Below are 23,340 nucleotides of genomic sequence, written 5' to 3'. Positions count from 1 at the left end.
ATAACTATGCTCAAATGTGTGCTCTCACACAGATAAATGTTTGGATACGTGTGGCTGGAACAAGGAATTTGTCCTTCATTCAATCATATTAATGTTAAAATATGTTTTAAAAAACAACAACTTGTCATTTAGTTAAAAATCTTTATTCACAACAACATCTCTAAAAATACACATTTGGCTTTCCGAAACAAAACCATATATATAAATGAAAACGATTGCCATAAAGCACAATTCTTAGTTGAAGAAAAGGAACAGGTTGTGGTTAAACTTAAGCGACGTAGCAGTGCTACATTTTAAGTATCAACAACATTGTACAGTGCTTCTACAGTATCTCCATCTTATATAAACTATGTAAAAATAATTTTCAGTTTACTCCCATGTTATCTATAAGTTTAGTCAGGCTTCAGCGAAGATACATCTAAAAGTGCAGCCAAGTTTCACAGGCCAGTTCACAGCATTGGACCCAGATTTGGAAAATACTAATAAATGGAATACAACTCTGTTACGGAAAAAAGTATAATTAAAATAATCATACGGGAAATTGTACATCATACAGATGCATCTTCTGTTCACGAAATGTGAAATTGCATAGTCCTATAATTTGATTTTTTCTGAACATAATTCCAAATTGCATTATAATTTAATTAAGAAACGTTTCCGCCAGTAGCTCCAAGTGGTCTGATGACTCCCAATATATAACAACTATTCAGTGCTTTTAGGTTTTATTGTTAAGTTTTAAGCAACACTTATTATTTATAATCACAATTTGTTGGTTGGACCAGAAATAATGAATTATTTTAATTTTATGGATCTATGTATTTGGTCCTTCTTTGGTCAACTGTTGCAGCTAAAATGTATTTAAATTTCTCAGTCATGAGGTTTCAGCTGACAGATTTTACGATTACAGTTATATATTTTCAGGCACTTGGTTCGTATTCGAGTAGCAGAATTCCTTGAATAATAAACTGTAGGCCTCCATGTTGGATTAGAGATCATTCCGGAACCATCCATACATCAAGTTCAGCAGGCTTTAAAAAACAACGAAAACGTTAACGCAGCAAATTCAAGTCACCACAGAAACGGAACAATCTTATACTGTAACATGAGGGACAAATCGCCCCTCTACAAGAACCATCCGGTCCACGTGCATTGTACGTAGATCCAAATCTATTTAGACTATTCACGATTTTGAGAGAATTCTGAACCATTTTGAATTCTGATTCAGTTTGACAACATTCTCGTCCCGCCTCCCGTAATATGTGCTTTTCACTGTGATTGGGGATTAATCGGCCAATCAGAGGAGGCCTGAGGTATTTCGGCCAATGGGGTGTGGCCAAACGTGGCCCTTGCCAAAGAACCGTATTTATATAAAGTCGTCTTACTTAAAGGTTGGGCATGGGATTTGCGAAACGCCAGCAGATTTTGAAAATACACAACTCAAATGGTCCTATTCCCTCTCCTTCAACGCTGACTCTGACTCCACCCATTCCAAGTACATGGACGCGCAATCATGCACGAGCGAGAGAGCGAGCCATTAGCTAGTTAGCTAGCTCCAGTAGCTACTGCAGGATAACAACAAACAGAAGCTTGCTCTGGGTCACGAGCTTTGAGTACGTGCACGAAGGGGTCACTCGCGGGGGGAGGGGGAGTGCAGTACGACCGTTTGATTGACGTACTTACTGTCCAATGCCACTCGGTGGGTCTGGAAATCATTGGCTTGAGTTTTTCGAGCCCTGCCGTTCCACAGATGATTGACTTGTTTAATTTTCATGTCAGCAGTACTTCTAACTCAGTGGCTGTAAGTGGGTTATGATAAGGATTTCAAGTAATTTTGCAAAAATGGCCAAAAAGAGAATTCCGTACCTAACCTTTAACATAAATGCTTTACGATCGCCGTTGAATAACCGACATACCCGTGATTATCAAGCCGTTCTCTACGAAGTGAAGGCGTAATATTCTTTAGTGCGTATGTTGACAAGGGCTGGCACGTTATGCCATGAAAATATTCCGACATTTGTCGAAAAAGTGAATAAGTATAGCCGTAACTCGGGCTGATCTTAACCGATGCTAAGCTAACAAACTAGCTACCTAACATACAGGCACTGTGATGTTATTGCTATGAGGCCCGTACGAGCTCAGTAGGGCAGACTTCGGGTGTCGGAGTCGGTTTCTCCCGGTACCGCCGGAGTCTTTGAACGCCTCCCGGAGGCCATCTTGGAAAGGGCAGCCAGGAGGAAGATGGCGGCGATGGCGGCGAAATAGCAGCCGTATATCAGGAACTGTTGAGGCACGAGAATAACGTTTTTCCGTTGATAAGAACATGCAATAGAACCTGCGAAAACTTTTATAACAATTATCCGACAAAAATAAATTGGCCACGCACAGCCTGCAAAAGTAACATGTTATAAATGTAAACAAACCCACAAAGTGCAATAGAAGTAGCTAGCAAATTTTACACTCTCCATCAGGGTAGTAGCAAGCTTATTTATGCTAGCCAACTTTAGCTTCCCATTATAGAACTAGCAAGCTAGCACCCTTAGTAACGACTCAATTTGTGCACAATCATACGATCATATTAGATTAGCCATCCTGCACAAGTCAGTTAAGTGTCCTGACTGCGAGGTTCCGACCTGGGAGAAGACGTCCAGGCCCAGCCCGGCCGTGTCCACCACCACCAGTGTTAGCACCGACTGTAGCAGTAGCGCTACGAAGGCGTTGACGCCGAACACCAGCGCGTAGCGCTGCATGCTGAGGCTAGCGGCGATCTGGAACCTGGGTGAAGAGTGAGGGAGGCGGAGCGTTAGGCTAGCTAGTTGAGAATCTCTAGCTTGGACGCTAATTAGCGGAATGCTAGCAGCAAGCGTATAAGGGGGCAGGTAGGTCAGGGTGTTTGGATCAGAGCATTACTCCACTGATGAGCGGGTGAATGTGTGTATGAATGAGTGAACGTGTGTGGGAATGGGTGAATGTGTGGATGAATGGGCGAATTGGTGAATGTGTGAATGCGTATATGAATGAGCGGGTGAATGTGTGCATGAATGAGTGTATGAATGCGTGAATGTTTGTGTATGAATTTAGAGCTGTCAAGCGATTAAAATATTTAATCGTGATTAACCGCATTAATGTCATAGTTAACTCACGATTAATCGCAAATTATTTTTCTATGCTAAATATCCCTTGATTTTTTTGTCCCATAATTCTTCTCATTTTAATTCTCTTATCAACATGGTGAAGTGCATCGGCTTGCGTTGTGCAAATGATTTTTTATTGATATCAACATTGGCATATAATGATCAAAACAGGACGATACAAAAAAAGAGCCTATAGTGCAATTAAACGACTGCTTTGAACAAATATGATTTGAACATAGCAGTCAGGCTACTGCTTCTTTGTTTTGAGGCAAAGAAAAAAAAAAAAAAAAAAAGTTTTTTTTTTTTTTTAATAAAATAATTGCGTGATTTTAACGCCGTTAAAATTGGTGTGCGTTAACGCCGTTAATAACGCGTTTAACTGACAGCTCTAGAATGTGTGAAAGTTAGGCAATCTTTTAAAGTCCTTCAAGTGGCCACTGGATAAAGCATCCGCACTGATGCTGACGCGGTTGCCGGGGACTACAACGTCGTTGCGGAGGGTTGCGGCGGGACTCACGTGGCGACGGTGATGAGCAACATGTAGGCGGTGCGGAACAGGACGTAGGCGCCGTAGCACACGCCCACGTGGCGCACCAGGTCCATGGTGAAGACGCAGGCGGCCATGACGGCAGAGAACAGGCAGAGCGCCGCCTCGCCCCAGGTGGCCCAGCTGACCCGCACCGAGCCCACCGCCAGGGCCGCCATGGCACCTGAGGGGGGGGGGGGGGGGGGGGGGAGGGTGAGACAGGTGGCCCAGCTGTACCCCTAAACTGTGATATAACACGATTGTGAGTGTGATCAGCCATTACAAGCCGTTTGAAAGTGTCTATGGTGATCATCTAGAGAAGGAGAAGTCTGGGGTTGTGTGGCCGGGACGCTTGCTTGTCCGTGTGTCCTCACCCTTCTGCTTGATTCAGTCAAGGTCTCCAGACGGCTGGAGTCTGAGCATAGCGCTAACCTTGAGATAATCGCCAGAGGTGGGGGTAAGTCACTCATGTGCAAGTCACAAGCAAGTCTCAAGTCACTGTGGTGAGAATCAAGCAAGTCAGAAGTCAAGTCATACAAAAATCTGATGATCTAACCCAGTTTCCACATTTAAAAATCGGTAAAGAGAGTGGTTCATAAGTTGAGTTTTATTTCAACATTAACAATAACAATGTCTTAACATTAACAATAACTCAAAGTATTCAAAACATTCCAAAACCATTATGTGAATAGTTTGAAAATGTTTTTATGATCATTACCTCCAACCTATGAACAGAATCAAATAGAACCTCTAGGTGGCTGTATACGAGAACAATTCAAGTCAATCACTCAATCTCCCTACATGTTGTAGAATATTATTTGCAACACATGCCATCAGACATGAAAAAAAGAATATTTCAAAAGTAATATCACATACACATACTTTAGGAAGGGGAAATAGTAATACACAAGCCTGAAAGCTGGTAGCAATCTTGCTGCCTCGCAACATACATCGACTTACAATGCATTGCATTTGCAAAAAATATAATTTGACAGTACTTTGTCACTGAGTTGTGAATGATGGGGTCACATTATCACCCCACCATGGCTGAACACACGTTCAACAGGTGCACTTGATGCAGGGACTGCCATAACTCTTACCTCCACCTTGAACAAAGAGGGGAGGATGCGCCTGTTCATGGCCCAAAACTGAAGGCAGCTCTGTCCATCAGAAATGTCCAGGTAGTGGTTCAACTGAATTTGGGGACTGGACCTTGAACCCTCTTCATTTTTTTGCGGTATGCTGAGAACAGCCCAGTCTGACGCTCTGGCTCTGACGGTGTAATTTTACTTGAAAATTACTTGAAATCCTTATCATAACCCACTTACAGCCACTGAGTTAGAAGTAGCCTACTGACATGAAAATTAAACAAGTCAATCATCTGTGGAACGGGCAGGGCTCGAAAAACTCCAGCCAATGATTTTCAGAACCACCGAGTGGCATTGGACAGTAAGTACGTCAATCAAACGGTCGCACTCCCCCTCCCCCGCTCCCTGCTAGTGACCCCTTCGTGTACTCAAAGCTCGTGACCCAGAGTAAGCTTCTGTTTGTTGTTATCCTGCGGTAGCTACTGGAGCTAGCTAACTAGCTAAGCCACATTTTGACCTAGCTCTAGAAGACAACCCTAAATTCCAACCTAGCTAGCCTGGCTCACTCTCGCGCATCTGTGTTCGCGCTCGTGCGTGATTGCGCATCCTTGTACTTGGAATGGGTGGAGTCAGAGTCAGCGTTGAAGGAGAGGGGGTAGGACCATTTGAGTTGTGTATTTTAAAAAATCTGCTGGCGTATCGCAAATCCCATATCCAACCTTTAATCTAACTTTAAAAAAGTCATTTCGAGTCATCTGTCTCAAGTCTAAGTCAAGTCTCAAGTCATGAAGACTAAGTCAAAGTCAAGTCGAGTCTTTTATCAGTGTTAGTCAAGCAAGTCTCACGTCCTCAAATTTGCGACTCTTTCGTCCGGTCCGGGTGTCGTTTCGTCCGGTCTCGGAGGTCGTTTCGTCCGTCAGTGGGTCCGTTCGAGGTATGATTCGGCCTTAACACTTTGTTCGCGCCTCATTGTTTTTTGACTGCTACTTTGGTGAAGTCACTGAGGCCTCGTTCACATTGTGAGCAGAAACAAACACACACACAACCCCCACCCCCCTCACCCAGCAGGGTGGCCAGTGTCTCCACATAGCCGTTGTAGATCTCCAGGTCCGTGGGCGACCTCACCCTCTCCCAAAGCGCCTGGGCGTAGTTCACCACCTGGAAGGGTGGAGGTCAAAGGTAGAGACGTTCTTGATTCCACACACACACACACACACACACACACACACACACACACACACACACACACACACACACACACACACACACACACACACACACACACACACACACACACACACACACAGGCACGCATTCTCACACATTTACACGCACGCACACACATGCACGCACAAATGCACATACGCAGACATTTAGGCACACAATACACACACACGCACACTTTGCGTTGCTGGTATCAGTACGGGAGGAACTGTACCTGGAAGTACCCGCAGGTGGAGAGCGCCCACCAGGCTGACCAGGCCAGCAGGGGGCGCTGTGAGTAGCAGCGCAGGAAGTCCCTCCAGAGGAGCCGCAGCACCTCCGTCAGCCCGCTGCTGCGCTGCCTGGGGTCCACCTGGAGGGTGGAGGACCAAATGGCAGACGTCTTGTTATTGGAAATAATATCCAACAAAATGTGTGTGTGTGTGTGTGTGTGTGTGTGTGTGTGTGTGTGTGTGTGTGTGTGTGTGTGTGTGTGTGTGTGTGTGTGTGTGTGTGTGTGTGTGTGTGTGTGTGTGTGTGTGTGTAAAACTGAAAAATACTTTAAAGGTCCCATGGCATGAGAATCTCACTTTATGAGGTTTTCTAACATAAATATGAGTAACCCTAGCCTGCCTATGGTCCCCCAGTGGCTAAAACTTGAGTTTGGTGTAAAACGAGCACTATGTGTTCTGCTCGCCTTTGAAGAAAACGGAGGCTCAAGCCCGCTGATTTGGAATGTGGTCCCATATGTCGTCATCAAGGATCTAAGCTCCTCCCCTTTCTCTGCCTTGCCCGCCCAGAGAATTTGGCCCGCAAATGAGACACGACCGTGCGAGCGCCACGTGTGTGTGGGCAGCGCGCGGTTCAGTCTACTTCAGATTGATGTGAAAGTGGAAGAACCAGAGACGTCGGAGAACCAGACGAAGTCGTTTGTGATTCATAATATCGTCTGCGGGCGCACACAGCTTTTGGCCGTGATAATATGTATTCTATGATATAGATATCTATGGATTAAACGATGTTATTTAGATATAGAGCTCCAGGACTGTAACGCAAGCGTTGTACACTTCCTTGTTATTTGGATAACCGTTCTGCTTTTGGTGTTATGGCGCATAACATGTCGGACTCTCGTCTCTGGTATTTCTACAACGAGACTCGTAGTGGGGGTTATCTCAGCCATGGTTGAGAATGAATTGGGGGAAAGGACCTTTGGCTTTGACTCCCTCAAGAACATGAACCACGACATGGAGGAGAAAGGGATTGTTGGCCGCGAATGTCTCCCGTTTGAGCCCCGCTTCCCGCTGTCGAGGGACCAACACCTCGGCGCTGCAGGAGGCGGAAGCGCTGCCCGGCAACAATCCCTTCTCCTCCATGTCGCGGTTCAGTCTACTTCAGATTGATGTGGACGTGGAAGAACCACGAACGTCGGAGAACCCAGCGCGGTCATTTGAGATTCATTATATCGTCTCACACAGTTTTTGGCCGTGATAATATATATTATATGATATAGATATCAATGTATCATCCCCATCCTCCTCCTCATCGTCATCCGCTTATCCGGGGTCGGGTCGCGGGGGGAGCAGCTCAAGCAGGGGGCCCCAGACTTCCCTTTCCCAGGCCACATTGACCAGCTCTGACGGGGGGATCCCGAGGCGTTCCCAGGCCAGTGTTGAGATATAATCTCTCCACCTAGTCCTGGGTCTTCCCCGAGGTCTCCTCCCCACTGGACGTGCCTGAAACACCTCCCAAGGGAGGCGCCCAGTGGGCATCCTTGCCAGATGCCCGAACCACCTCAGCTGACTCCTTTCTAAGTAAAGGAGCAGCGGCTCTAATCCGAGTTCCTCACGGATGGCTGAGCTTCTCACCCTATCCCTAAGGGAGACGCCAGCCACCCTTCTGAGAAATCTCATCTCGGCCGCTTGTACCCGCGATCTCGTCCTTTCGGTCATCACCCAACCCTCATGACCATAGGTGAGGATAGGAACGAAGATCGACCGGTAGATCGAGAGCTTTGCCTTGCGGCTCAGCTCTCTTTTCGTAACAACGGTGCGGTAAAGCGAACGCAATACCGCCCCCGCTGCTCCGATTCTCTGGCCAATCTCACGCTCCATAGTACCCTCACTCACGAACAAGACCCCGAGGTACTTGAACTCAATGTATCATATGATATTATATAGATATAGAGCTTCAGGACTCCCGTGTGTTCTAGAATATTTACAGAACACGGCTAAAGGCTGTGTGCGCCTCGCCATTGCGATACATCCACTGTAAAGAGCACATGGTACCGTGGCTGCAAGCTGCTCAGGGCCACAGCCCCACCCTCCTCCTTGACCCGCCTCGCTCCTCCTCATTTGCATTATAGCTACAGACACCAAAACAGCGCATTTGGGGGAAGCTCAATGTGCGACTGGCTCGGAGTGGCAGTAGCTGAATTTCAGGAACGTCTTTGAATACTGTGTTAGTGGCCCACTAATACCTACAGTAAAGCATCCATAAAATAGCATGTCATGGGACCTTTAACCCATTCATATTTTGGCGAAAGAAAACTTTGAAAGTTGCACTGTATTTCAGTTTACTTATTCGCTGCTGTGCGACAGAGAGAGTGAGAGAGAGAGAGAGAGGGAGAGAGAGCTATCTCACGGTGCGAGGACAGATCACCCTGAACTACGACCCACTTCCGCGAGGCCAAGAGATTCCTCTCACCTGCAGTGCTACTCTGGACGTAGCTTAGCAACCACTTCCTGAAAGACACAGCCGAGCCGTTACGGGGACGGTTTCACAACAGCTCTAAGGTTGCAACACCAGGTGGCGAAACCGTAGCTATTGTTCTACTCTGTGGGGGGGAGAGGAGGGAGGTGGAGGAGAGGAGGTCGATCAGTTGAAAGGATGAAGGAGGAAGGATCCTTCTCTCTGAGTTGAAGATGTCCACCGCGGTTGTGGAACGAGCTCCTTGCCAATGTCAGGATCGCAGTCGCTCACCAGTTTCCGCAAAAGGCTCATGTTGTACATCCTGGCACCTGATGTACGTAATTATTGTATGTCGTACTTAGATATAGTCCCTAGTTGCATAGCATCTTACCCTAGCTATCTTTGTTGTGTACGAGGAATGGGTTAACCTAGTGATTGTTAGTGCTTGGCTCTTGGTTCTATGAACATCCCTCCATCTGTACCGACAGAGATATATTGTTGTTTCTCTTTCTTCGGACAAATGGACTTGATGTAAGAGGCTTAGGGTAAAAGTGTCTGCTAAACACCACCAACACGACACAACACAATACAACAACACTACCTGACGCGACACGACATGACAAAACACAACACAACCCAACACAATGGCACAACACAAGCTTCTGCTAAACGCCCTGAATGTAAACGTACAAACCAACTCACCCGCTGGCTGTTGAGCGGAACTTTGCTATCAGCGTCGTCCGACCGCTCCTGGACGCCCCGCGTCCTCCCCTCCATCGCCGTCCCGTTCCGACTCCCCCCCTCCATCGCCGTCCCGTTCCGACTCCTCCCCTCCTCCTCCGCTGTCGCCTCCCCCTCCTCCTCGCCGCTCCGGTGGAAGAACAGACTCCTCCCGGGCATGGGCAGGAACCACGGCACCGTGAACGCCACCACGGCGGCGGCGAGCGTGGCCTCGACCAGACGCCGCAGCCTGACGGCCGCCAGTGACACCAGCAGCTGGCCGCTGAGCGAGCCCGCCGCCGAACCCAGCAGGGTGGCACCGCGGCAGAACCCCGTCACACGCTGGTAGCTCGCCGGCGGCACCTGGAATTAGAGCGGAGCGATTAACCGAATTCAAACCGATGTAATAGAACGCCATTTGCAAATCACAAAGTCTGCGATTAAAAAATAAAAAAGTAATTTGTTACTGTAACTGACATCAGTAAGATTCTTGTTTATTTTTTATTCATTCTTTTTTTAACCATTTAGTAAGTCAATAGTTAAATAAAGATTTAACAATATCAATTCATGCATCAATTTATCTCAACACAGGCCTGGCCTAAAGGAAAGAGCAGTTTATATATTGACTGCTTCCATGTCGTGTTGGTCATATAATATGACCAACACGACATTGGAAGCAGTCAATATATAAACTGCTCTCTCTATAATCCGAGGCTGTGTTATTCACTAAACAAGCAATAAATCATTCTATAATATTATTATAGAATGATTTATTGCTTGTTTAGTGAATAATACAGCCTCGGATGATTGTGTTTGTTGTAATTTAATTTACTTTTAATGATATTCTCACATTCCGTTACTCTAGCTGCCCTTTGTTGGTATGTGCCTGTTTTCCTGACCCCTCGGGAAGGTCGAGAGGCCAGGGTTTCCAACAGATAGGGCACGGCTACGACCTTCCCTTTATGACATCCTGAGGAGCCTCATCGGTAGTTTACCATCGGGTTAACCAATACTATCGTTTTATTGGGGGGCAGAGCTGTTCTCAGCATCCTGGCAACACTGCATGAGAAGTCCTTGCTTTTGCCCATGCTTTGGACTTCTCCTTGCGGAGCTAGGGTGAACTCACATCTGAGGCCTCGGATGTTTGTATGTTATGCCTCGGACTATTGTATGTTTGTTTTATGATTGTTGTATGTTATTGTACGTTCATTACTTAAACATACCACCCTAATTGTTATAAATTAAGATGACTTTTTATTCCAACGCAAACTAATACGGAGCATGTCCATTGGCCACAGCTTTCCATTGGTCACCTATAACCACTAATACTATCCAATAATACAGAAAATATATTGATACAAAAAACATCACCCCACAAACTGAATACCAAGTCAGATGTTACGAGGGGCTTCTGAACCTAATTACATTGTGTGTTGGTGGTGGTTTCACCCCAGAGGGGTCGTCTAAACATCTTGTTTCATCCATATTAGTAGTTACACAGAAACAATTGACGTGGTCCAGTATTCCCCTCACGCACCACGCTGTAGATGTAGCTGTAGTAGGCCACGTCGGTGGCCGAGGCCAGGCCGAAGGCCAGCTCCAGGACCTGCATAGCGGGCACCCCGCGGCCCCAGACCAGGACCGCATACGTGGCCACGAAGCTGGCTGCCTGGAGGATGAGGACGGGCTTGTAGCGGAGGTAGTCCGTAGCGAGGAAGACCGGGAAGAGGAGGGCGAGGTAGGAGTATGTCCACACCGGGTAGATCTCATTCACCACCTGTAGGGGGAGGAGGGACCGAAACTTTAAGAGTCCCACCGATTTATTGGTTGATCTGTTTAATCGGCCGATCACAGATCGGTTGTATGCGTTTGCCGATATAAAAACTTTAGGTTAATCAACTTACATCATTTCTAAAGTTTTCATATCGGCAAAAACATAAGCCGTTTCTGATCAATCTGTGATATCTTTGAAAACTTTACAAACACTATGAGATATATATATTTGTTTATAGAATAAAGGCCAAGATATCAGAATCGGCATCGGTTGGGCTCTACCTAAGGTAACCTTGTTTTTTATTTACCTGCCAAATGGTTTATTGTAGCAGGTGTTCAATTCGACCCGATTCATTTATATGGTCTATCATAGATAGATAAGTAGTTCAAATTTTGTTTGAAACAAAAAGTTGAAGGATTTCTCAAATGTAGTGCTAAAGTCTCAAGGCATTAAGACTCACTTGACAGCCGGAACAATTATTTTCAGATTAACTCAGATTAAACCTTTTTCTCAAAGGCATTCCTTGCAGGATAATGCGATTCACAGAACTGAGTCCCACTAAAACCACAACGTGACCAAAAGGCACTGTTTGACACTAGTGCCACTGGTTTGGCCAGTATCATAATAAGGCATTAAACTACAATGTAAATATTAGTATCGTAACAGAATAAAACTACAATGCAAATACTTTAGTAGTATCATAACAGCATGATACTAAAATGTGAATAGTAGTATCATAACACTACAATGTAAATAGTAGTATCATAATACTACAATATGAATAGTACTGTAATAACAGAATCCTAAAATGTCAATAGTAGTAGCATAATACTGTTTACATTGTATACTAACAGCATACAATGCAAATACTATAGTAGTATCATAACAGCCTAATACTACAATGTAGTATTATAATGCTCCCTCACTAGTAGTATAAATTAGACATAGACACACCTGTGTTACCGCATTATTACCAACATCACTTCTGTAATTGAAGAAGTAATAGAGCTTTAATTAGACCCGTCGTACCTGCGTCTCCGTGAGGTTCTTCTCGGGACCCAGGAGGAAATGTGTCAGGAAGGGCTCCGAGGGTCTGAGGTTAGAGAAGAACCCGTACAGGCACAGCAGGAGGGTGGGGAAGAGCTCCGACATGACGGGGTACAGCACAGACCTGACGGTGTCCTCGACCTCCACATACTACACCGGCCGTAGCGCTGTGGAGAAAGGCAACTGGGTGTGCTACCATGGATGGCTACGTCTTTGGTACTAGTAACTGTCCGGAGGGGGCGTCGCAAGGGGATGACGACATGAGGGAGTTCATCAGAGGGCGGAGTGGTGTGGGTGCGTTGTTTGGGTTCAGACAGAGCCGTGGAAGTAAAGGGTTTAGTCAAGGGAGGTCAAAAATAGTATCTATATTAATGAATCTTCCCCAGTGTAATCTAATATTACCACATATTTTACCCTCCTATTTTGTAAGGGTAACAATTTACCAGTTTCAAGGCAAAATATTTGAATATTATATAAAATATCCTTAAAATATAACAAACATAATGGAACTTCCAAGTTTTTTTTATTGCAGAGGCTTCAAACAGCAAAGCAAACAGCCACAAATAGTTAATGTTGTTCAAAATCAAGTACAGCTTATATTCAAAGTTTTACACAAAAATATTTGGGATCCTTCTTCGCATTTAGAACCATAATCATAACAATAATATCATGCTAATTAGCATTCACTATCAAAATCAAATCAAATCAAAAACACATGACACCGGCGGTATTTGGAGAAATATTTATTGATAAATGTACATAACTTTAAACTGATCGGCTGTTAACAGCCAACCTTATAGATATAGAGAGGGGGGGGGGGGGGGGCAGCACAGAGTATAACTTACAAGGATTGAGCCGATAGAACCAGGTGATGGGGCGTTCAGTCAGCAGCCAGGAGTTTAGATAGTACTGTGTAGCGGGTCAGGGAATCGCACCGTCAACCCCTTTGAGATGAAGGGGAGAGGGAATAATGGGGAGATGGAGGAGGGAGGGAAGGAAGGAAGGAAGGAAGGAAGGAAGGAAGGAAGGAAGGAAGGAGAGAGAGAGAGAGAGAGAGAGAGAGAGAGAGAGAGAGACGGGGGAAGAAAGGGGGAGAGAAAGAGAGGGAAGGGGGAGAGGAAAGGAAGGAAGGAAGAAAGAAGAGAGGGAGGGAAGGAACGGAAGAGAGAGAGAGAGAGGGAGGAAAGGAGAGAGCGAGGGAGGGAAGGAAGGAAGGTGGAGAGAAGGAGGAGAGAGAGGGAGAGAGAAAAGAGAGAAGAGTGGTGTGTCCCGACGGGACAGTAACCGACGACTGCGTTTGGTTTGGGACGTTGTTACACTTCAGCCGGGACGCAGAGTTTAACTAAAACGAACAAAGAAGCAAGGAAGGAAATTCAGAACTGGAGGAGACACCCCAAACCATGTAAACACAAATATTTCCCTGGAAGAAACGAAGGAGAGGATGGAGGGACGATAGCGAGATCCCCGACGTCGGACAGAAAGAGATCGGACAGCGACACATTCAGAAGAACGAAGCTTTAAGACAGTCGGCATGACAACCAAACGTAACCACTCCAGCTTTGATGAGTTCCAGGCTGAGAGCAACCACTATGGATAGGCGTTTAAACGACCCTTCTGGGGTTAAACCAACACCAACACACAATGTAATTTGGTTCAGAAGCCCCACGTAACGGTTGACTTGGTATTCAGTTTGTGCGGTGATGTTCGATATCAATATATTTCATGTATTATTGTTAAGATAGTATTAGTGGTTATAGGTGACTGATGGAAAGCTGTGGCCAATGGGCATGCTCCGGATTAGTTTGCGACAAATCTGAGGGATGGATAGACTCAAGCCCCGCCCACAGGGATAACTGTATGATTATATTAGTCCTTAATATACATAGCATTTTAAAGTTTCTGGAGAGGGCCTTTGTTTTATTATGTTAAACAAAATCGATGCTAAACCAGCAGAAATCAAGATTAAATCTGAACATAGAAAAACAAGTAAACAACAAAATGCCACAACACGACACTATTGGTCAGCAAAACGAATGTCGCTCGTTGCTTGTCAAAGTTCCCCCGATTCAGAAGAGTCAGCCCCCCTTCACTCCACAAAGTCATCGTCCGAGACGCAAACTCCTTCAGCACCAAATCCTGGAGACTGGGGGGCAGACTTCTCCCGACACACTCCTTGTTTTGCTAGCTAGATCCTGCGGGCATTGGGGGCCGTGGGGGGTCACCGCTGGGCGCTACATGGTGAAGTGCCGCGTGTAGTCGTACTCTATGGTGGGGATGACCGCCTGCACGAACTTGAGGAAGATCAGGAGGTACCTGCGAACGCGGTCGGTTAAGGGACAAAAACACTTGAATCGCTTCGCGCTCAACCTAGTGGTAGCATGGCTCTGGTTAATATAAATATCCGACCACACACAACAGTTTGATTGATTCTAAATGTAAATGTTTCAACTGTAGTAACGTTTATATTCAGGGCGTTTAGCAGACGCTTTAATCAAAAGGGGCTCACAACGGTCGACCGATATGGATTTTTGAGGGCCGATAACGATACCGATTTCTTTTCATCAGCCTTAGCCGATGACCGATTCGCCGATACAGATTTTCTTTAGCCGATACTTCCTTCGCTCCCTCAATTTACATCATAAAAATTACACAATGATGATAACAAATGTTACAAGTCTCAATTAAAAAATCAAACATTTATTTAAAGGTCCCATGACATGAAAATCTCATTTTATGAGGTTTTCTAACATAAATATGATTTCCCCTAGCCTGCCTATGGTCCCCCAGTGGCTAAAACTTGCGTTTGGTGTAAAATGAGCACTAGCTGTTCTGCTCGCCTTTGAAAAAACAGAGGCTGATTTGGTGTGTCTTTATTTATGTCGTCATAAAGCATCTAAGCTCCTCCCCTTGCTCTGCCTGGCCCGCCCAGAGACGTTGGCCCGCCAATGAGACACGACCGTGCGAGCGCCACATGTGTGTGTGTGTGTGAATACACACACTGTAACGCAAGTGTTTCTTGTCGGTTCTTTGACGTCTCTTGTATGTCCACAACGAGACTGTAGTCGGGGTTATCTGAGCCATGGTTTAGAAGGAATTGGGGGAAAGGAACTTTGGCTTTGACTCGCTGAAGTACATGAAATGCGACATGCCGCCGGTTGCCGCGAGGCACCATCGCCCGGCTGCGGGCAGCCGGCAGCAGGCATTGCGGTTCAGTCTACTTCAGATTGATGTGAAAGTGGAAGAACCAGAGACGTTGCAGAACCCGACAAAGTCGTTTGTGATTCATAATATCGTCTGGAGGCGCACACAGCTTTTGGCCGTGATAATATGTATTATATGATATAGATATCTATGTATTATATGATATTATTTAGATATAGAGCTCCAGGACTGTAACGCAAGTGTTGTACACTTCCTTGTTATTTTCATAACCGTTCTGCTTTTGGTGTTATGGCGCATAACACGTCGGACTCTCGCCTCTGGTATTTCTACAACGAGACTCGTATTGGGGGTTATCTCAGCCAAGGTTGAGAATGAATTGGGGGGAAGGAACTTTGGCTTTGACTCCCTCAAGAACATGAACCACGACATGGAGGAGAAAGGGATTGTTGGCGGCGAATGTCACCTGCTTGAGCCCCGCTGAGGGACCACCGCCGGAGGCGGAGGTGCCTAAGCGCTGCCCGGCAACAATCCCTTTCTCCTCCTTGTCGCGGTTCAGTCTACTTCAAACTGATGTGGACGTGGAAGAACCAGGAACGTCGGAGCACCCAACACACGGTCATTTGAGATTCATAATAACGGCTCACACAGCTTTTGGCCGTGATAATATATATTATATGATATAGATATCTATGTAGGCTATATGATAATATTTAGATATAGAGCTCCAGGACTCCCGTGTGTCCTAGAATATTTACAGAACACGGCTAAAGGCTGTGTGCGCCTCACCATTGCGATACATCCACTGTAAACAGAGCGCATGGTACCGTGGCTGCAAGCTGCTCAGGGCCACACCCCCACCCTCCTCCTTGACCCGCCTCGCTCCCCCTCATTTGCATTATAGCTACAGACGCCAAAACAGCGCATTTGGGGGAAGCTCAATGTGCGACTGGCTCGGAGTGGCTGTAACTCTGCACCACGGGTGAATTTCGGGAACGTCTTTGAATACTGTGTTAGTTGCCCACTAATACCTATATTAAAGAATACATAAAATAGCATGTCATGGGACCTTTAACTGTCTGTAAATCATGCCGGGAAAAATAATTAAAAATAAAAATAAAGATTTGCCGAAAGACGTAAAAAACACAAATATCGGCTGATAATATCAGCCGGTCGATACATTGATCGATCACTAGTTCACACACACACACACACACACATTCACACACCGACGGCAGAGTCGACCATGCAAGGCAAAGGATACATGTGGACTCCGAGCTCCCCACCGCCTTCCGCCACGGTCTCGATGATCTTCTTCATCACCTCTGCGTGTCTGGAGGGAAACGTGTAGAATGTTGTTGTTTTTTAGTGTCTCTCTGTGTTCACAATTCTTAGTCTGGGGACAGGCCAGTGCCTCTCTAACGGATAAGGGTGTTTTCTCAATATGTTTATGTCCCCACAAATAGAACCAACCTGGTTGTCTGGGACATAGCCAGGGCCATATACCTTATCAAGGGAGACACAACATCTGTTCTTTTGTTATTCACGCTTTCTTTCCTATAATATTTGCCCCAAACCTTTGGTTAGGTGGGAAGAGGGATCGACAGCCAAAGAGCACGTCTGGAGACTGCTCCTCACCCCCCTACACAAGACTATTCCACCTAAGTCTGTACCTGTGCAGCATTACATCCTTGAATAAACCATTGATTCAACCCTCTGATCAAACCTGTCATGTTGCCTTGATTTCCTCTTCAAGAATTACTACTACGACGAAATAATTCACAACGCAGAGTCTATACGAACAGCTAAGAAATAAGCTGAAATCTAACACATGAAAATATTTCAGAGGTCGCATAGAGCATAACGCATTCCTGACAAGCTAGGAAGAGGACAATCAAAGCATACGATCGGAATTGCTAGTTTCTAAAAGAGTGGACACGGTATTACTGGAACGAGATCAAGAAATTCTAGCAAGGTTAAGAGTTAAATAAGAGATCATTAACATGTTGTAATGTCAACACTGAAAAAAAAATTACATTTACATTTGCATTCAGGGCGTTTATCAGACGCTTTTACCCAAAACGACTTACAATAAGTACATTTGTCCGAAGAAAGAGAAACAACAATATATTGCTGTCGCTACAGTAAGGATGTTCAAAGAAACATGTGACTTCTTCTCCAGACTTGAGTCTCTTGCACGTAAAGGAACAGGGACTCTGGAACTCAATGTACGCACTTATTGTATGTTGCTCGTCCTGGCACTTAAAAACAGTACTTAGCATCGTTTAGCATCTTATCCTAGCTATCTGTGTTGTCTACAGGGAATGGGTTAACCAAGTGATTGTTAGTGCTTGGCACTTGGTTCTATGAACATCCTTAATCTACCGACGGAGATTGTTTCTCTTTCTTCTGACAAATTGACTTATTTTAATTTACTTAGGATAGGGTTAGGGTTAGGGTTAGGATAAAAGCGTGTGATAAACGCCTGATAAACGCCCTGAATGTAAACACAACCCAACACCACATAACCCAACAACACAACACAACCCCACACAACCCTAGACAACCCGACACAATGAAACACAACCCAACACAACAAAAGGTTAACAACTGTGTAAGGGAAATGTAAGGTACACTTTGAGCAGGAAAGTCTCGAGGATGCTCTAACGAGCCGGGCTAAAGGGCTGATACCACGTTCACGCAACATAATGACCACCCAGCCGCTTCAACGTAGTCGTGAACCTCTTATGGTTCTGTGTCGGTTTTACGTGCCGCTATGCATGTCCGTGGTAAAGACAGAACAAATAGTTGGTCTATGTCTGTGCATGCTATTACTTTACAATTGGTCTACTACTAGAAGTTTTGAATATGGTATGGATTCTAAAAACATGAAAGCTGAATACGACTCAAACAATGTGCAACAAAAAAAGGAGATAGGTTGCTAGTTGGTCGTCGTTGTCCATTCTGGTCCTTACATTCAAAGTCTATGATGACCTTTTACTAGCAAGTGAAAAAAAGGTTACGGCTATGAAGGCAAAAGTTACATGTTTTGCCTTTTATTTTTTACATACAATGAGTATTACCGGAAATGATGTAGAGGCGGACCAATCACAGCCCTAGCGGCTGCGTATAAGACGCAATGTTATCATTTTTGGGAGGCGCACGGCAGGCCCTTGCGGTGGAGCCAAGGAGGGTCCGCAAGGACATAAGGGGTCCATAACCCCCTTGCGTTGCGTGAACGTGGGATCATAATCAGCCCTAAACAGGGGGTTTCGCTCGCCCTGACCTGCAAGGGTGGACGGAGCACATGGCAGGGGGGGGCAGGTTGGGGTGGTTCTCGATGGTCACCGTCTTCTTGACGTGGTCCTGGCTGATGTCCTCGTACATCTGGTCCACCGTAAGGGGCTGTCGGTCCTGGAGGAGGAGGAGGAGAGGGACATTAACATCAGGGCGTTTAGCATTAGCAGACGCTTTTATACAAAGGGACTTACAACAATTCATACACTCATGCACACATTAACCAATACACACTCCGACGGTGGAGTCGAACCCTCAGGGCAACAGCCAGCTGGTCAGGAGCATCTGGAACTAGCAACCTTCAGGTTACCAGCCTACCCGCTCTACCTCCGGGGCTAAGCGGACCGTTAGTGGAGTTAGCATTAGCATACCTCGTCGTAGCCGAACAGCCAGAGCCGCGGGGTCTGGTAGTATTTGTCGTAGGTGATGTAGAGGTCGTATGTCCGGGTCTGCAGGATGGCGTCCTCACCACCGGTGTCCATTTTGGATTTGAAGGAGTCTGCCATTTTGCTCATGTCCAACGTCGCCTGGAGGGGGGGGGGGAAGAGAGAGAGAGAGAGAGAATTTTTTTTCAACCAATTAAGTGCACTCACAATGACGACTGTGACAAGACCCGATCAGTTTTGTGCGAAAGGTTATTTATACGTACCTCGTCCGTTTCCAACAGACCGCTCTCCTCATACTCTGCGGACAAAAATAAAAGTAAATACATAAAGGGTCAAGGGTCAAAGACTCTAAGGATAACGTAATAAAAAAAAACCCGAACATCGTCCGACAAAACGCAGAAACTCCGAAGTACCTTCCATATCGGCCGCCTCCCCGTCTTCCTCCTCGTCATCGTCGTCATCGTCGCCGCCTCCGTTGCCATGGCCCCCGAGCTTCACGTTCTGGTTGTCCTGAGGGAAGGGGTACTTTACAAATCGCCCGACTGTACGACTCCGGCTATGACATTTGACCTTGTTATGACACGTCAATGGGTGCTTATTGATCGATTTAAGTTGATACATTTATTGACTTGATTTGATTAGCATTTATTTGGAGTAATTCGTTGTAAATAGCTAACTTTTTAGTTAATTTACAAATAACAAGATCACTTTTTAGAAACCCGGTGTCAAGAATAAATACAGAATATTAATTAAGAATTTACATTTTATTTTCCATGGTTAGGGTTATAGACTAGATTAAATACAGAATATTGATTTTGAATTTACATTTTATTTTCTATGGTTAAGGTTATAGACTAAATCAATACAGAATATTGATTTTGAATTTATATTTTATTTTCTACGGTTAGGGCTAGGATTAATAGACTAGACTAAATGTAATAATAATAATAATAATAATTCATACATATTGTATAGCGCTTTTCAACGACCCAAAGACACTTACAGTGACGCAGACATAAACACGAAAAGGGTGATGACAATCAGGGGGGACAAGTTGAAGACAGCACAACAGAGAACAGAAGCAAGGAGGAGGAGTGTGAAAATAGATAGGGATGGAGGTGGTTATGGGTAGGGGAGGTCATGGGCTTGGGAAAAGAGGTAGGTCTTAAGACGGGATTTGAATGTGGGAAGCGAGGGAGTCTAAAATATGAATGTACATTGTACATGTTATTTTATACTAATTGTCTTCAGGGAAATGTTTTTAAACTAAAGCATACCTTATTTTCCAGTGAGATGTCTCTGACAGCATCCGTGACCCCAAGCAAACCTGCGGTAAAGACGAGAAAATTACAAAAGACACGTCGACGCTGACGAGAATCGCTCCAGTTCAACGCATCAACAGTGCTACCCTGTGGCCTGAGTCAGAACTTCACTCTCAATAAGAAGAGCGAAAACAATCTGTTCTTATCGTCCTGGCGCTTAATGTACGCACTCATCGTATGTTTGTACGTCCTGGCACTTAATGTACACACATATTGTATGTTTTTACATCCCAGCACTTAATGTACAATTATTGTTTGAGGTACTTCCTGGCAATTAATGTACGGGGGTTGGAGGTGACGGGTGGGTGAAGGGGTCACCTGCGTTGTGGTAGGTGTCCACCCAGCCTCCGTCCCCATCGTCCTCCTCGATGATGGCCTCCAGCTCGTCACAATACTCCATCTGCTTACAGCGCTTGTAGCACGGGACTGGGGGGAGGAAGAGAGAGAGAGAGAGAGAGAGAGAGAGAGAGAGAGAGAGAGAGAGAGAGAGAGAGAGAGAGAGAGAGAGAGAGAGAGAGAGAGAGAGAGAGAGAGAGAGAGAGAGAGAGAGAGAGAGAGAGAGAGAGAGAGAGAGAGAGAGAGAGAGAGAGAGAGAGAGAGAGAGAGAGAGAGAGAGAGAGAGAGAGACTCAGTCACACAGAGAAAGAAAGAGATAGAAAGACACAGCGACATACACGTCAGGAGCAGCGCACGGCATGTTTGGACGTGACCTCAGGTATAACTTGAACGTTATTTCTAAGTTAATCAACTATATTAATACCCTCATCAATACGGACTGACTCAAGTCGTGACTTCACTTTCAGTTCATGAACACTAAAGTAAAGATGTAAATGTTGTGATCCAGCAGTGGTTGGGGTCTCACCGTTGCGCGTGAGGAGGAACTGTTTGTCCGAGGGCAGGTACGGCTTCACCTTCGACTCCTCCCCCGCCGCCCTAGAAGAAGAGGAAGAGGCAGACACACATCGTCAACCACCGTCCCCTATCGAACCTGTAAGCCATAGGGTCTGATTGACCTGTCTTAGCCTTCATGGCGGTGTGGCAAAGAGGCCATGTTTGTAAGGTCTGACATATCTCGTGTGTTGGGGGAGTGGGGGTGTGTGTGTGTGTGTGTGTGTGTGTGTGTGTGTGTGTGTGTGTGTGTGTTGCTAGCTTGAATCATATGGTCGTAATAAAGCAGAGACTAAGTTCATTTTTCAGTTTGATACGGTTAAATTTCGCACTGCGGTATTTCAATCCAAAGTTAGGATGACCGCGGCGGGTCGGATTCTAGAGTATGTCGATGGTTTGTTTTTGCTCGACAAATCTCCTGCAATTTACCTCAAATTACCTCATTTACATAAGATTGAGCTCTGGAAAAAATGCAAACGTGTAATTGTGTGATCTTTGTGCGAGACTCGATTGACGAGGACAACGTCGTTAGTGAACAACAGAGTGGTTTCAAATTAACTTATTGCACTCCTCAAAACAAACACTGGACGTCACGTGTGACTGACAGGCCTGAACTATTGTCACCCTGCTGTGAACTGCTTTAATCACGTGACCTTAGTAGAGAAGACCTCTACCTCAGAGAAGGTCACTGCTGTCCTCCTAGACAACTGAGAGACCTTCTCTACCACAGAGAAGGTCCACAGACCTGGTATCCTCCAAGACACCAACAGACACTCACCATTTCCATGTGGGACAGTGGTGGACCAGGTGATCGCCAGCAGCTACAAACTAATAGAAGAATCAAAGGTTAATGATTAGATACTCTAATTAACGTAGTAAACGGAGGAATGCGTGACAGACAGGTAGATGTATTAACGATGTAGTGTGTTCTCACCTCCTCTGGTGTGATGACTCCGGTCTCTTTGAATTTGGATTCCTTTGGGTGAAACAAAAACACACAACATGATGTAGCAACGTCATTAGTGTGTAACAGTAGTGTGTGTATTTTTTGTGTGTGTGTATGTGTGTCTGTGTGTCATTACTAGTGTGTTACATTAGTGTATGTGTATGTGTGTGCATATATTTTACATTTGTGTGTGTGTGTGTGTGTGTGTGTGTGTGTGTGTGTGTGTGTGTGTGTGTGTGTGTGTGTGTGTGTTTGAGTGTCATTTGTGTGTGCATGTTTGGAAAGTGTGTGTGTGTGTGCGGGTGTGTGTTTGTGTGTCATTAGTGTGTGTATGTTTGGACAGTGTGTGTGTGTTTGTGTGTGTCATTAGTGTGTGTATGTTTTGACAGTGTGTGTGGGGTGTGCGTGTGTGTGTATGTTTTGACAGTGTGTGTGTGTGTTTTGACAGTGTGTGTATGTTTTGACAGTGTGTGTGTGTGTGTGAGGTGAGGTGGTGGCTCCGAGCTGGACGGTGTCTCCCCCACCGAGTGTCTCTTACCTAGTGTGTTACATTGTTGTGTGAGTGTTACATAGTGTGTTACATTAGTGTGTGTGTGTATGTTACATTAGTGTGCTTGTCATTAGTATGTTACATTAGTGTGTGTATGTTTTGACAGTGTGTGTGTGTGTGTGTGTGTGTGTGTGTGTGTGTGTGTGTGTGTGTGTGTGTGTGTGTGTGTGTGTGTGTGTGTGTGTGTGTGTGTGTGGGTGTGTGTGGCGGCTCTGGGTCCGTGCGGGTCTCTTACCTTCAACACCGGGGTTAGGAACTCCGCGACGCCCAGCGCCGTACCCTTCACCGAGTTAAACACGTTCTGCATCGCGGAACCGTAGTAGATCAACCAGGACCCAAACACGGTGGTCTGGGTACGTGTTTGTGTGTGTGTGCTCACTGAGGGAGGGTCACATGATCTGTCAGACCAGGATCTCCTTCCGCTGTTGCAGTATCGCGAGAACTTGAATCCGAGAGTCTGTTCCGCTGTTGAAGAATCGCGAGAGCTGGCAGCCGAGAGTCGGTTCCTCTGTTGAAGTATCGCGAGAATGGCGATCGAGAGTCGGGATTGTTCACAAAAGGCAGGGAGCAGATAGGGACGGAATCTATAATTGATTACTCTAATTAATAAACTTA

The 23,340-nt window shown here is 45.6% G+C and overlaps 2 protein-coding genes across 2 annotated transcripts; both read right to left on the bottom strand.

Moving 5' to 3' along the window:
• Positions 1 to 124: 124 nt before the first annotated feature.
• On the bottom strand, positions 125 to 12,421 carry slc19a2 (solute carrier family 19 member 2). Its single transcript, XM_030360449.1, has 8 exons — positions 12,160 to 12,421; positions 10,894 to 11,133; positions 9,339 to 9,719; positions 6,184 to 6,321; positions 5,807 to 5,903; positions 3,649 to 3,841; positions 2,631 to 2,772; positions 125 to 2,279 (listed from the first exon to the last, which is right to left on the bottom strand). The coding sequence occupies exons 1-8, from the start codon at positions 12,280 to 12,282 to the stop codon at positions 2,136 to 2,138; spliced, it is 1,458 nt and encodes a 485-aa protein (XP_030216309.1). The 5' UTR covers positions 12,283 to 12,421; the 3' UTR covers positions 125 to 2,135.
• A 1,256-nt stretch (positions 12,422 to 13,677) lies between these two features.
• Positions 13,678 to 23,159, bottom strand: atg3 (autophagy related 3). Its single transcript, XM_030360446.1, has 12 exons — positions 22,961 to 23,159; positions 22,164 to 22,205; positions 22,008 to 22,057; positions 21,204 to 21,274; positions 20,660 to 20,767; positions 20,297 to 20,346; positions 19,433 to 19,529; positions 19,283 to 19,317; positions 19,005 to 19,160; positions 18,623 to 18,750; positions 16,601 to 16,669; positions 13,678 to 14,490 (listed from the first exon to the last, which is right to left on the bottom strand). Exons 1-12 carry the CDS (start codon positions 23,030 to 23,032, stop codon positions 14,409 to 14,411), a joined length of 960 nt encoding a protein of 319 aa, XP_030216306.1. The 5' UTR covers positions 23,033 to 23,159; the 3' UTR covers positions 13,678 to 14,408.
• Between the last annotated feature and the right edge of the window lie 181 nt (positions 23,160 to 23,340).

Source organism: Gadus morhua, chromosome 7 (genome assembly GCF_902167405.1).
Source record: "Gadus morhua chromosome 7, gadMor3.0, whole genome shotgun sequence".
Classification (NCBI taxonomy): Eukaryota; Metazoa; Chordata; class Actinopteri; order Gadiformes; family Gadidae; genus Gadus; species Gadus morhua.
Note: the sequence above shows the minus strand (reverse complement) of the source record. Positions and strands in the feature narration are given on the sequence as shown.

Bases quoted from the DNA above. Each gene is read 5' to 3' on its own strand.
- slc19a2 (XM_030360449.1), bottom strand. From the start codon at position 12,282: ATGTCGGAGCTCTTCCCCACCCTCCTGCTGTGCCTGTACGGGTTCTTC. The intron at 6,322-9,338 runs GTGAGTTGGTTT...TCCACCCTCCAG, and splicing joins TTCCGCTCAACAGCCAGCGG to GTGGACCCCAGGCAGCGCAG. The intron at 5,904-6,183 runs GTACAGTTCCTC...CCACCCTTCCAG, and splicing joins CCACCTGCGGGTACTTCCAG to GTGGTGAACTACGCCCAGGC.
- atg3 (XM_030360446.1), bottom strand. From the start codon at position 23,032: ATGCAGAACGTGTTTAACTCGGTGAAGGGTACGGCGCTGGGCGTCGCG. The intron at 19,530-20,296 runs GTATGCTTTAGT...CCCTTCCCTCAG, and splicing joins ACATCTCACTGGAAAATAAG to GACAACCAGAACGTGAAGCT. The intron at 14,491-16,600 runs GTATCCTTTGCC...CCGCGTTCGCAG, and splicing joins GGGGAGCTCGGAGTCCACAT to GTACCTCCTGATCTTCCTCA.